Source organism: Nanorana parkeri, unplaced genomic scaffold, assembly GCF_000935625.1.
Source record: "Nanorana parkeri isolate BGI_ZX_2015 unplaced genomic scaffold, ASM93562v1 scaffold1787, whole genome shotgun sequence".
In the NCBI taxonomy this organism is placed as follows: Eukaryota; Metazoa; Chordata; class Amphibia; order Anura; family Dicroglossidae; genus Nanorana; species Nanorana parkeri.
The window spans coordinates 209,739-223,005 of record NW_017308055.1 but is presented as its reverse complement, the minus strand read 5'-3'; the positions used below and the strand labels follow the sequence as shown (position 1 = coordinate 223,005).

The window sequence follows — 13,267 nt, the reverse complement described above, 5'->3', positions numbered from 1 at the left end:
GATCTCCCTCCAATCTCAGCATATAGACCCACACAGAGGGGGGACCACACACTTGCTTTTAACTCGCAAGCGATCCGGTGGCTCTATAGCTGCCCGAACGCTTGTATGTAAACAGCCGACGCTGGCTGTTTGAAAAGGCTAAGTTTTCCCAGGTGAGTACGTTTTAAAACGCCCATCTGCATTTAATAGTGTCCCATCTGGCTGTTTATTTACAAGTGGTAAACCTGGTTAAAAATGATGATAAATTATTAAAATGTGTTTTCAAAAACCACTGGAATCTATTGGTATTCTGTGAAAGCAGAAACTGAAGCTTTTACAACAATGTGTGGATTATCCATCATCTATTCATGGAAATGATTGTACTTTTAAATTTTTTTGCATAGGAAGCAGATGGCACGTTGGATTGCATTAGCATGGCCCTCACCTGCACATTTAATAGGTGGGGAACTCTTCTTGCTGTGGGATGTAACGATGGTCGTATTGTTATATGGGACTTCCTAACGCGGGGCATTGCTAAGATCTTAAGTGCTCACATTCATCCGGTGTGCTCTCTATGGTGAGTAATCTTTTTTTATTTTTTTTTTATTAACTGTCCAGCACACTTCACATGTAAAATGTGGAATATAACATGGGTGCAAAAATGGAAAAAAGGGCCTCAGTCATGAAGGGGTTAATGATAATAAAGTCCTTACATTGTGTATTTTTTGGAACCTGCTCAGTGTTTTTAATGTAATCAACATTTTCATGTTTGTGGTACTGTACTTTTTATGGTATTTGAATTCATGTATCCTTAAAATTTTGCCTGCTTTACAGCTGGAGCAGAGATGGTCATAAGCTTGTGAGTGCCTCTACCGATAACATAGTATCTTTGTGGGATGTCTTGTCTGGAGATTGTGATCAGCGGTTTAGATTTCCTTCCCCCATTCTTAAAGTTCAGTTTCACCCCCGTGATCAGTAAGTAATAGTAGATGTATTCTTTTAATATATTCTTTTGATTCTTTACTGGTCCTGTGGTTGGGTCTGTACTGAAGTATTGCTATCTTAAACGGCTTATACTCCCTATTTATTTTTTGCTTATACTTCTTTTTGTCAGGGATAAAGTTCTAGTGTGTCCCATGAAATCTGCTCCTGTTATGCTAACACTGTCAGACTCCAGCCACGTCGTCCTACCTGTAGATGATGACTCTGATCTTAATGTAGTAGCATCTTTTGATCGGAGAGGAGAGTATATCTATACAGGAAATGCCAAAGGGAAGGTACGCTGCATTAGAAACGTTAGTATATTCTTAAAAAATTAAAGTAAATTAAGGGACACTTAGTGTATCTCTTTTTTTTTTCCCTCCAGATTTTAGTGTTGAAAACGAACACCCAGGATTTGGTGGCATCTTTCCGTGTTACAACTGGGACCAGCAACACAACTGCTATAAAATCCATAGAGTTTGCACGGAAGGGCAGGTAACAGCTAATTCAGATGGCAAGATTCTCTAATTAACTTTTGTATAATTCTGTTGCTTCCTGCTGATTTATCTTAATAGTCTTGTTCAGGACTGCAAACATTTTTGTTGCCACGTAGCTGTGCTAACCTAAAAAATTGCACAGTGGTGAAAAATAATTACACTCCCTCTTTGGTTATAGTAGCATTGTAACATGCAAGTACAAGTTTTACAAGTTTAATGTACCCAATCACATTAAGATAAGAAGTTATTCTGGCCAATAACACATTTTTTAAAATTTTCTTTTGAATGATGAAGACTTAAGGGGTATTCCTATTGCAATAAGTGCAGCTCTGCTATTTTGACATGTATTAACAATGAACATGTGTATTGTAGATGAGGAGTCCATTGTCATGGCTCCTAAGAGTCATTGGTGATGATTTTATTTTACTGATGGGCTAAAAGACATTGCGAGTAGTAAGCACAGACCTGATTTGCAACACTTGTTGTAGAAGGCAGAGATCTCTGCAGGTATAAGATACTTCTGCAGGTGGATGTGACAGGGCAGATGTTACTTTTACAAATGCCAGCCTAAGGCTTTTGATCGAGTCAGGACAGTTTCTTACCCTATTCAGGTTAATGGGAATGAAAAATCAGGTTGATGCAGCTTAGGTCAACTGGACCTTAGGTGAAATGCACCTGTTGACGAAGTCTGAATAATCACAGAGGCATCTCAAATTCCAGCAAATGCAAGCTGTTTTTGCCCATTAGCCCAAAGCTTGTCCTCATGGGCCCTAATACAATTTGTGGCTGGGGTAATCTGCTTCTGGATCTTTGGCCCCATCATAAAGGTACACTAGATTCAAGGTTGAACAGAAATCCTTGAATTGCCTATAGAGAACACGGGCAAACTCTGAGGGCTTAATTTTGTCATCCAGGCATATAGTGTTTTGGGCCACTCCCCTGCTTTTTGTTTGTGGTAAAAAAAAAAATCTATTTTGCTTACCTGTGAGGTATTTCCAAGCACATCAATTGTTGCCCCTTGTTGTCTTTTCCATACAGAAATATTGATGCATTGCTTGTTATCATTCACCTGTCTAATTCTTACCTGCCTTGGTAGAGTTAATCTGGTTATTGCCAGTCAGAGACAGGAAATTTCATAGTACTAGATTCAGGAAGCAGAGCCAAACCACACACACGAGGAGCTGTTTGAAATATAATTACTATGGATTACATAGGATTATGAAAAATTTGAAAGAGACATGAAGAGTTCACTGAGTGATTTAACTTGCTGCTTGGAGTTGTCCTTTAAGACCCGTTTACACTACCCGTTTCTGCACAGGAAAAAAGCCAGTTGCCGCTAGGGCACATAGAAAACAATTGTGAATAATAGGGATGTCCCGATACAGGGCATTTTGACAAGTACTTGTCAAAATGCCCCGATGCCTAGCGCCGAAGCTTGCGCTGGGTTTTTATTTTTATTTTTACCTTCCGTTGTGGCTGGGGTTGAAGTCCTCTGGGCAGGCTGGAGGAGTGTCGCATCACTGATGTGGGCGGAGCTCCAGGTGGGGTCTAATGTAGTTGGCTGGCGACTGCCCAGAGGACTCCGCCTGTAGCTCCGCCCACAGCAGTGACGCTCAGCGCCGCCGACGTCGTCCTCACATGAGGAGAAAAAAATCATTCGGCACCCCATGAGGCTCCATCGACGAGAGGAGGATAGTTGGTAATCCTTCAATAATGTGAATGGTGTGTGCTCTCAAATGTGTGTGAACTGATATTGGGAAAGGCGAGGAGGTGTAGGGGTTGGTCACTGCTGTTGGAGCTGGGGAGGGCACAATGACAGTGGGAGCCTGGGTCAAAGTGTTGTGTGTAATTGGAGTCTAGGACTGAGGCGGAGCGCTGTTAGTGGCAGGCACAGGTGGATGCGGGCTGTCGGGGCTGAAGGGGGGTAAGGTCAGAATGCTATGAAGGGCTGCCTGTGGAAGTGCTGTCGGCGGCTAACAATTCAATGCGGCATCTTATCCAGTGACACCTCGTCCAGTGCCCGCGGTTCTCTTGTACTTGCAGAGCCCACTCGAGATCCCACCTGAGGGTGAACCTGCAGAGCCCACCATAGATCCTCAGGTGGGCTGGTTTTATTGTTCTAAAACAGTCTTTTAAATTAGAGGGCCAGTACTTGTACTTGGTCTTTAAAAAAGTGGCATCGGGACATCCCTAGTGAATAACCCCCTGGTAAAGAAAGAAGCCTTTGATCCCCTTTTAAATTTTTTTTCAAGGACCTAGGAGATTTTAAGGCCTTGTTCACACCAAATGAAGAGCACATCCGCTCAGGTTTCTGCACATGCAGTGCAGTGGGTTGTGCTGCGTTTTTGATGCGTTCCGGGCCGTTTTTGGTATAAAAAAAAAAATGTTTTTAACTTTTTCTTTTAGTTTAACATGGGCGTTCCATTCATTTGCATGCATTTTTTTTGGCGTTCTTTTATGCATTTGCAGATCCAGAGCAGGTAAAATAGGGCCTGCTGCAGCTTTTTCACCTGCTCTGGAACTGCACGCTGTGATGTGAACTGGAGCAAAAAATACCATTGGAATACATTGGACGCAGTTTTGATCCGGTCTGCAACTGCTCTGCATCTGCTCCGCACTTGGTGTGAACAAGGCCTAAGAGAATAAATTTGCTTCCATTTAGACTTGCACTGTCTGTTCTCAGTCTTCTCACTTCTTATATTCCAGTGCTGAAATTGGTAAATTTGCTTTTAAAGGAGAACTATGGGTCAGTGTTTTTCCCCATAGTTCTCCTTAGGGTAACGGGAGGACACAAACTAGCGTCCTCCCGTTACCCTAAGCTCAGTATACCGTGAGCTATAGCTTGCGGTATACTGAGACGCCGGAGCGGTTCCCGACTTAGACGACGGGATCCGCCCAGCTGCGTGAGTGACAGCTGGCTCTGCCTATCCCGCCCCCTCCCCGTCCGTTCCGCCAGTCAGCGCTGGCAGATCGGAGTGGGGAGAGGGGAATCCAGCCCCTCCCCCTGTCACGGCAGAGAGCGGTGACAGGATCGAGAGGTGAGCGAACCCGGTATGTGTTCGCTCACCTCCCGATCTACTGAGCCGTCTCATTGTCACAGGTCGGCTAGAACTATGAGGTGAGTGAAAAGCACTCACCTCATAGTTCTCCTTTTAAGACCTATGTAAGAACCAATCCTACATTTCTGGCTTAAGAATTAAAAGCTGTTGGTGAGTAAACAGTCAAATCCTTTTTACACTGGTCGCTAGACAGCATGACTCAGGAGATGGGTGTCCCTTGGTCCATCTGTTACTTAATCTTCATTACTATGAAGGTCAGTAGTTGCTTACTCCTGCAGTCAGTTAGACTCCATAATCAGCAACGTCTAGAGTGAATCTGTCACTATCCCTGGATACACAATTGTGTATCCAGGGATAGTGATTGTTTTTGTAACTGCATATAATCATATTGCATGCGGTATGCAGGCGTTTACATCCAGCAGCTGTCACACCCGATCATTAATTTGAACGGGTGACAGTTGCTGCATGTAAACGCCAGATTACGGATTCCTGCTGCAGGAAAACGCAAGTTTGTGACACAGGAATCCCTAATCGTACCTGAAATATAGGGACCTAATATACACACAGAAGCCCTCCAAAGCCTCCCAGCACACCATAATATACTCCCCCCTCCCTCCAAAGCCCCCCAGCACACATCATAAACTTCCCCCCTCCCAAGCCCCCAGCGCACATATTAATAAAGCCCCCCTCCCTCCTTTTTCTTCCAAGCCTCCTCACCTGCTTTCATCCGTGCAGGGAGAAGGCACATCGTCTCGTCATGCCTTGGTGATCATTAGTAAGGTCTGCACTAGACCTTACTAATGATCAATCATTCGGCCGGAGCTCAGAACTGACAGAGCTCCGGCCGGACCTGACAGGAGCAGCTCTGCGGTCTGTATCCCTCGGAGATGCAGACCGTGTAGCTGCTCCCGCAAGTCGATCACGCGGTCCGTGACCGTGTGCCCGACTTGTCAGCTGGCTGCGGGCCACTTAGTACCAGCTCGCAGGCCGGAGTTGGCCCGTGGGCCGGTACTTTGAGACCGCTGGTCTAGAGAATACCACAATCTAGATGGCAGCCTAGATGACCGATTGTATTACAGAGTTCTAGATCACAGTTCATAATCTGTGTACATACATGGGAAATATCATTGGCTGCTTCAAGGGTATCTCTGGGTAAACAAATCTTCCCTTGCAGTGGGGCTACCCTCCCACTGCAAGGGTCCTCTGCTCATTAATGTCTAGGGGACAGGTGAATGCAGTTTTACTTACCTCCTTCTGCTGGCTCCAAGACAGGCGCCCACAGCCTCTCTCCCTGACCATCATGACCCCCCAATCGTCACACATGGCTTCTCCATTTTGGCTTTGTTTGTAAAATAAATAATGACACCGTGTAATATGTTGTGTGTTGTTGTTCATCTGAGGTTGTATTTACCTAATTTGAAGACCTGCTAAGGACCAGATGATTTTTATTACTATTATTATTAGTATGGATGCACTGAAATTTTGGCTGCCGAAACATATCGGCTGAAAATGGCACTTGTGGCAAAATGCCATAAGTGCCATCTTTTGGCCGAAATTGCGGTGCATGCCTGGTTTCTCTCCCCGCTGGACGCTGCTCTGTGTCCCCTCTCACACAGCGCAGCATCCTACGGAGAGGAGAGAAACTCACAGGTGGCCAAGCGGTGCGGGAAAGGAGAGCGATGTGAGTGGCCGTTGTATCACAAGAGGCCAGGCTCTGCTCCCGCACCACCCCACTCAGCCTTCTGTGACGGATCAGGAGAGTGGTGTGTGGGCAGTGACGGCTGTGAGCGCTGTCACGGGAGGCTGCACTGCTCTTTTTGTATTATCCTGGGGTCTGCTTAGACCCCTAATATTTCCCCAAAGCCCCCAACAGTAAAGTTAAAAAAAATGAACATATGTTAGACATTTTTTTTGTTTCAGACAATAACATTTTTTTTTACATTTCCGTTTTTTTTGGTTTTAAAAATGTAATTTCAGTGCACCTCTAATTATTAGAACTACTAATTTATACAGAGAGGATCTAATCAAAACCGTCACAATGCAGAGGCAGGTTTCAGACGTCTCTTGAGCACCACACTCCTATTTCTTTTTACCATATAACCTCTTTTGCAATTTCCACAGACCTAGGGGTTTTACAACTGCATTAAGTCACCACAACCCAAAACAACCCATCTAGCGCTAATGGTGCAGCTTCATAAATTCTAGTCTGCTGTCTAATTATAAATTCTCTTTAATAAATCAACCTTGGGAGGTTTTCTTCCAGACCCTAGCTTACCACAGCTTAAGGTCACCTTCCCCTTGAAGTGGTCTTCATTTTGTATACAGATGATACTTGAGTTCAGAGAGTCTGTTGAGGTCTATGGCGATACTAGTATCTAACTTCAAACTCCTCCTACAGACCTTTAAAAACAACCTCTGTTAATGACACCAAGGTATATTCACCTGCTTTGGCCATAACAAGATTCTTAGAATTGATATCCTCCCAAAACTGTAGCACCCTGCAAAATTTTAATCTTTAACGGATCTCAACTGTGGCTATGATACTCCTGTGTAATGTAAAGAAGGGAATCTTAGTATAGCAGTCCAATTTTAATAGAAGTTAGTTCAAGTGTGCTGGCAGACTATTACTTCATACAGGCTTTGTGCAATAGAAACAAAAAGAGACCAGCTAGCATGTAAAAGGTGTAAGGTAAGTACATCGATCTCCAGGATGGTGAGAGTTGAGATATGTACATTAATCTCCATTATGGCGAGTGTTAAAGTGAATTTCTCCAATCGTCTTCCAGGCCAGCAACCTGAGAGATGATTGGCTCCTCCTTCAACAGGAAACACAAAAAATAGTTAAATACCCTCCCACCCCATCATACCTCAGTTTCTTTGTGTTTCCTACTGTCCAGGAACCTTGTCACATTTGTTTTTTTTCTCCTGGCCAGTCGGCCTTGTGGTCGCGGGTCTCCCCTCTGTGCAGCTCTGTGTTCAGGTCCTCTTCATGGCCGGTCACCTTGCTGTATAGGCAGAGGGGTTCCCTTTCTCCTATTCCAGGGCTTCTTTGTCCGCGCAGACTCTGGGGTGGAGGAGCCCTGAGGTTCCCCGGCGATTATGCCCTGTTGAGGTGCCTGCACGGCGTGGACTGGCGTGCCGACTGCTGCTTCCAGGACCAAGGGTGCGGTGAGTCCTGCTTTTTTTCTAAATGGAAGCCAGCATTGTGGTGGAGGAACCTGGTAGGTCGCTAGTGGGCATTTATTGAGCTAAATTCTCTTTTATTTTGCTTAGGATGCTTCTGCTGAGAAAGCCACATCCTTGGGTTCTGTTCCACCGGCTGCCCCAGCTACTAAACAGTGTAGAAAGCGCTGCGGTAACTGCAAAGTTAAACTCCCTCCTGGTTATGTAAAACATTTTTGTGAGGTCTGTTTGCATACATTTTTGGTGGCTAAATCCTCCACTTTAATGAAGAGTTTTTTTTTAATTCCATGAAGTCGGAATTACTGACGACAATGCAATCACTTAAGCCTGCCGTTGCCAGGGTGGTACCTGCTTCCACTGTGTCCGTGGTGGGATCGGAGTTGCCCGGTCCATCAGAGTTACAGTCGGGAGGGGGATCATTCAGAAAAGACAGAGCTGTGGATAGGGGGGATTCGGCTTCCACCTCAGAAGATTCTGGGGAGGAGGAAGAAACAAGGGAGGAGGGCGAGCACTCCCGGTCTTCCTGGCATTTATTTGCATTGGAGGTTATGGAATTTTTGTTGCAGGCTATTTATTCCACCGAACAGATTCCAGATCCCCCCAAGACTGTGTCAGTACAAGATCGCCTATATAGGTGGTTAGTAGAGACACAGGGTAGGTGTTTCCCAGTTCACCAGTCTCTGAAGGAGTTAGTAGAGGGTGAGTGGTAGGAGCCCGAGAGGAAATTTTGGGGGTTTAGGTCCTGGAAAAGGAGGTTCCCCTTTTCTAAGACAGAGGAAGAAAAGTATTTCAAGTGTCCTAGACTGGGTGTGGCGTTGGCCCAGGTGTCTAAAAAGGCTGATCTTTCCTTTGAAGATGCGGGTAACATTAAAGATCAGATAGGAAGGCAGAGGCTTTGCTTCGTAGGGCCTGGGATGCTAATGCAGCCTCATTTGCGCCAGCCATGGCAGCCACTTGTGTGATGTGCAATGTGGATCTTTGGTTAGAGCATGTTTCTTTACATGTCTCTCAGGGAGCTCCGGCTGAGCAGGTCTTAGAGTCTTTGTCAGATTTCGGGAAGGCAGTGGCCTATTTGGCAGATGCTTCAGTAGCGAGTGCTAGGGCAGCAGCCAGAGCAGGGGCCCTATTAAATTCAGCCAGACGGGCTATCTGGTTGAAGTCCTGGGAGGGCGATGTTTCCTCAAAATCACGTCTCTGTTCGCTTCCTTTGGGAAGGGGGTTTGTTGTTTGGGTCCGGCTTGGATGAGGTCCTAACCAGATCCTCTGAGAAAGGTAAGAAGTTTCCAGAGAAGATGAAAGGGTTTCGTAATAAGTTTTTTTCGTCCCTCCCAGGAGCAGAGGAAACAGCCCAACAAACCTCAGTTTCAGAAGTGCAACTGGTCCTTTAACAAGAATAAGCAAAAGGGGGGTTTGCTGTTCTCAGCCCCTGAGGGAGCAAACAAGGATCCCAAGTGACGCCATCACGAAGGTAGGGGGAAGGCTTTCCCAGTTTGTTTCCCGTTGGGAAGAAATTTCGAGCAGTCCCTTTTGTCTTGGATCTTCTAAGAGAGGGTTATCGCTTGGAGTTTCTGGTCCAGCCTCCCCAAACTTTCTACATGACCACTTTGCCAAGGGAACCAGTAAGGGCACAGGCTTTGTTAGAGTGCATACAGCACCTGGCCTCACAAAATCTAATTTTGCCAGTGCCATTTGCAGTTTCAGGGATTTTACTCCCATGTTTTTCTGGTGCCAAAGCCGTCAGGCAGGTTCAGGATGATCTTGAATTTGAAAAAATTGAATCAGTTCCTGAGATTCAAGCATTTCAGGATGGAGAGTATTTACTCTATCCAAAGGATTCTCCCAAGGTCAATATTCATGGTCACCCTGGACTTGAAAGACGCATACTTACACATTCCCATTTGTCTGGATCATCAGCGGTTCCTCCGCTTTGCTATACAGACGAAGCAGGGAATCGTCCATTGGCAGTTTCAGGCACATCCCTTCGGGCTTTCCGCAGCACCGAGGATTTTCATAAAAATCTTAGCAGAACCGGTGTCATTTTTGCGCCTCCAGGGCATTTATCTGATCCCCTATCTAGACGACATGTTGATTTATGGCCCTTCAGTAGTGGCAGTTCTGTCCAGTCTGCAAAGGGTGCGGGACGTGCTGGCCTATTTAGGCTGGCTGGTAAATCTGGAGAAGTCCTGCCTTGTGCCGGATCAGTCAGTGATCTTTCTTGGCTACAGGATAGACTCAGTAGCGGAGAAATTATTTCTCACAGTGGAGAAGGTTCAGAAGCTTTTAGGGTTAGTTCTGGGCGCCCTTTCTGCTGTATCGTTGACCCTAAGGGAGATCATGAGGCTCTTGGTAGTCATGACCTCCTCAATCCCGGCACTAAATTGGGCTCAGTTCCGGTTCAGGCGGCTTCAGGCCTCTCTCAATCAGAGAGTGGAACTCCCGAGGGAGGTGAAGGGGTCGCTCGCCTGGTGGACGTCAAGGGAAAGGCTGCTGGAGGGCAGGCTGTGGGGTCAGGCGGAACCCATTCATGTCACTACTGATGCCAGTTCTTGGGGCTGGGGAGCCCACATGGCGGGGTTACAGGCTCAGGGAGCATGCCCACGCGGTCTGTCGGACGCCTCGTCCAATTAGCAGTAAGGGAAGCGCTGAAGTCGTGTCAAGAAAGCTTAGTTGGGAAAGAGATCCAGGTGCTTTCAGACAATTCCACCACGGTGGCTTATATCAACCACCAGGGGGGCACCAGATCTCCGGCACTGCTACAGGTAGCGGAGGAAATTTTTCTGTGGGCAGAGGCTGGGGTATGTTCACTTTCGGCGGTTCACATAAGGGGGGTGTGCAATATGACCGTGGATTTTCTGAGTCGCAGGCCCATCCTTCAAAACGAGTTTGAGCTACATCAGGAAATGTTTGCTCAGATTGTCGGCTTGTGGGGACTGCCGGAAGTGGATTTGTTTGCCAGCAATCGCAACAAAAAGATTCCAGTGTTTTTTTCCCTTTGCAGGGAACCGGGAGCAAGAGGAGTGGATGCACTGGGATTTCAGTCTGGGCTATGCATTCCCTCCTCTGGTCCTGCTTCCAAGAGTACTTCAAAAGCTGAGCAGGTCAACTTGTGCCCTGATCTAGGTGGCACCCTGGTGGCCCAGACAGGCTTGGTTTTCAGAGATGCAGGGTCTCAGTCCCCCGTGGGTCCTCCTCAACGGAGGGACCTGTTGGGTCAGGAACCGGTTCTGCATCCAAATCCGGATTTGACGGCCTGGCTGTTCCGCTAGGGTTATTGAGACCCTTTTGACCAGCAGAAAGTTGGTTACAAGGAAGATCCATAGCAAAGTCTGGAAGGTGTTTTCCTCTTGGTGTGGGCGCAAGAATATTGTCTCGCCCTCGGTTCCAGTCATTTTGGAATTTTTGCAGGATGGACTGGATAGGAAGTTGGCAATCAGTACCCTGCGGGTACAGGTTTCGGCTGTTTCTGTATTTCTCGAGTCCACATTGTCAGACGAACCGTTAGTGAAGCAGTTTCTGGTAGCGGCAGAGCGTACCCGTCCTTTAAGGGATCAGTCATTTCCTCCATGGGACTTGTCCTTGATTTTGGGGGGTCTTTCTAAACCACGGTTTGAGCCAATAGGGGAGGTGGCCATGAAATGGTTAACTTTAAAGATGGTTTTTCTTTTAGCTATCACATCAGCTAGAAGGGTAGGGGATCTCTGGGCTATTTCTACTAAGGAGCCCTATTTACTTATCTTGCCTGATAAGAGTAATTTTGAAGCCAGACCCTCTGTATTTGCCTAAGGTGGCGTCCCAGGAGATTGTGCTTCCCTCTTTTTGTGATGTCCCGAGGAATGTTAAAGAGCAGGCCTTTCATACCTTGGATGTGCGAAGGTGTCTGCTTAAATATTTGGAGGACTCTAGGTCCTTTCGGAGGTCTAGCCATCTCTTTGTATTATTTGCGGGTCCCCGAAAGGGGGCTGCAAGCATCTAAAGCCACCTTAGCCAGGTGGATTAGGGAGGTTATCACTTCGGTTTATCAGTCGGAGGGGTGAGAGCCTCCTCTCTCCATTAAGGCACATTCCACTAGGTCCCTAGCGACATCTTGGGCAGAAAAGGCTGGGGCATCGGTTGACCAGATTTGCAAGCCAGCAGTCTGGTTGCGACATGATACTTTCCTGAAGCATTATCGTGTGGAAGTACTGTCGCAACAGGATCTCACTTTTGGCCGAAAAGTGCTTCAAGCTGTGGTCCCGCCCTAAGAAGGTAGGCTTGCTGGGGGTGTACTTGGTTATCCTCTCAGGTTGCTGGCCTGGAAGATGATTGGAGAAATGTTTCGTTATTACTTACCGATAACAGGATTTCTCAGAGTCTTCCAGGACAGCAAGCCTACTTCCCACCCTGGTTTTGAATATGTCGTATGGGTATGTTTTTACCTTCTGAGTTTTTGGAGGTAGTATACTTTGGTCACAACTGAGGTATAATGGGGTGGGAGGGTATTTAACTATTTTTAAATTGTGTTTCCTGTTGAAGGAGGAGCCAATCATCTCTCAGGTTGCTGTCCTGGAAGACTCTGAGAAATCCCGTTATCTGTAAGTAATAACGAAACATATAATAATCACTGCCAGGATGAAGAGTGGTATAGCTGGGAAGTGGAAGTGCTTGGTGACAGCTGTTTTACTTGGACGCTGCGCATTTCATTTGTCCCGGATATAAGCATACAGCAGGCTCAGAAAGGAGGAGCAAAGAGACGCCAGGAGAGCTGATTGGGCAGTAGGCGACGCTTGACTTCGTTCCCAGACAAAGACCGGTTAAGTATCTTACAAAGACTGACTTATCTTCTCCAAACCCTACCCATTGCTTTACCCCCGTACTTCCTCATGGAATTACTCTTGACTTTTCTCTGCTTTCTCTGGGCTGTTTGTCCTTAACAATTTCTCCACTAACCCCCTATCCTAGGAACCGCAGCCAAGGATGTTGGTTTCAAATCACAATCAGACCTCAAAGCTATGTTGAGCACAACACTGGACAATGTACGTACAGTATCTCACAGAAGTGAGTACACCCCTCACATTTTTGTAAATATTTTATTATATCATTTCATGTGATGACACAGAAGAAATCACACTTTGCTACAATGTAAACGCACGCGAGCCCACATTGACACTGTCTAATGAAATCGGCTTCTAAAGAAATCAGGGAGCAGGAGGAGAAGGGGGACGGAGTGGCAGGGGGTGGAGATAGAGGGAGATGGGGTCGGAGATGAAAGAGGAGACGAGCACGGAGCGACATGAGACAGGGGGAGATGGAAGAGGCCTGTGAAGACGGGAGGCAAAGGCAGAGAACGCGATGGGAGGAGGCGTCGCCAAGGGGCCAGTCGAGCGGCAAAGCTGAGACGATTGGGCGCCGAGGCAGCAGTGAAGGCTGGGCTTCCCGTGTAAGGTAGGAGCACTGTGCTGGCAGGGCCCAGCATAGATTATGCACAGCCTACCAAAGAGTCACAGGTGGGCTGTGCAATACCTTTTGGTGGGCTTTGCAGGATCCATGGGGGGCTCTGCAGCCTGCAAAGCCCACCACAGATCCTGCACA

The 13,267-nt window shown here is 46.7% G+C and overlaps 1 protein-coding gene across 1 annotated transcript in view; it reads left to right on the top strand.

The window, feature by feature from the left end:
- RBBP5 (RB binding protein 5, histone lysine methyltransferase complex subunit) overlaps positions 1-13,267 on the top strand; it is a 94,337-nt gene that overhangs the window by 18,728 nt on the left and 62,342 nt on the right. Inside the window, exons 3-6 of the mRNA XM_018571586.1 lie at positions 384-556; positions 814-954; positions 1,094-1,256; positions 1,346-1,455. Of these exons, the coding sequence (XP_018427088.1) occupies positions 384-556; positions 814-954; positions 1,094-1,256; positions 1,346-1,455 (587 nt within the window). The remainder of the gene's footprint in view (positions 1-383; positions 557-813; positions 955-1,093; positions 1,257-1,345; positions 1,456-13,267) is intronic.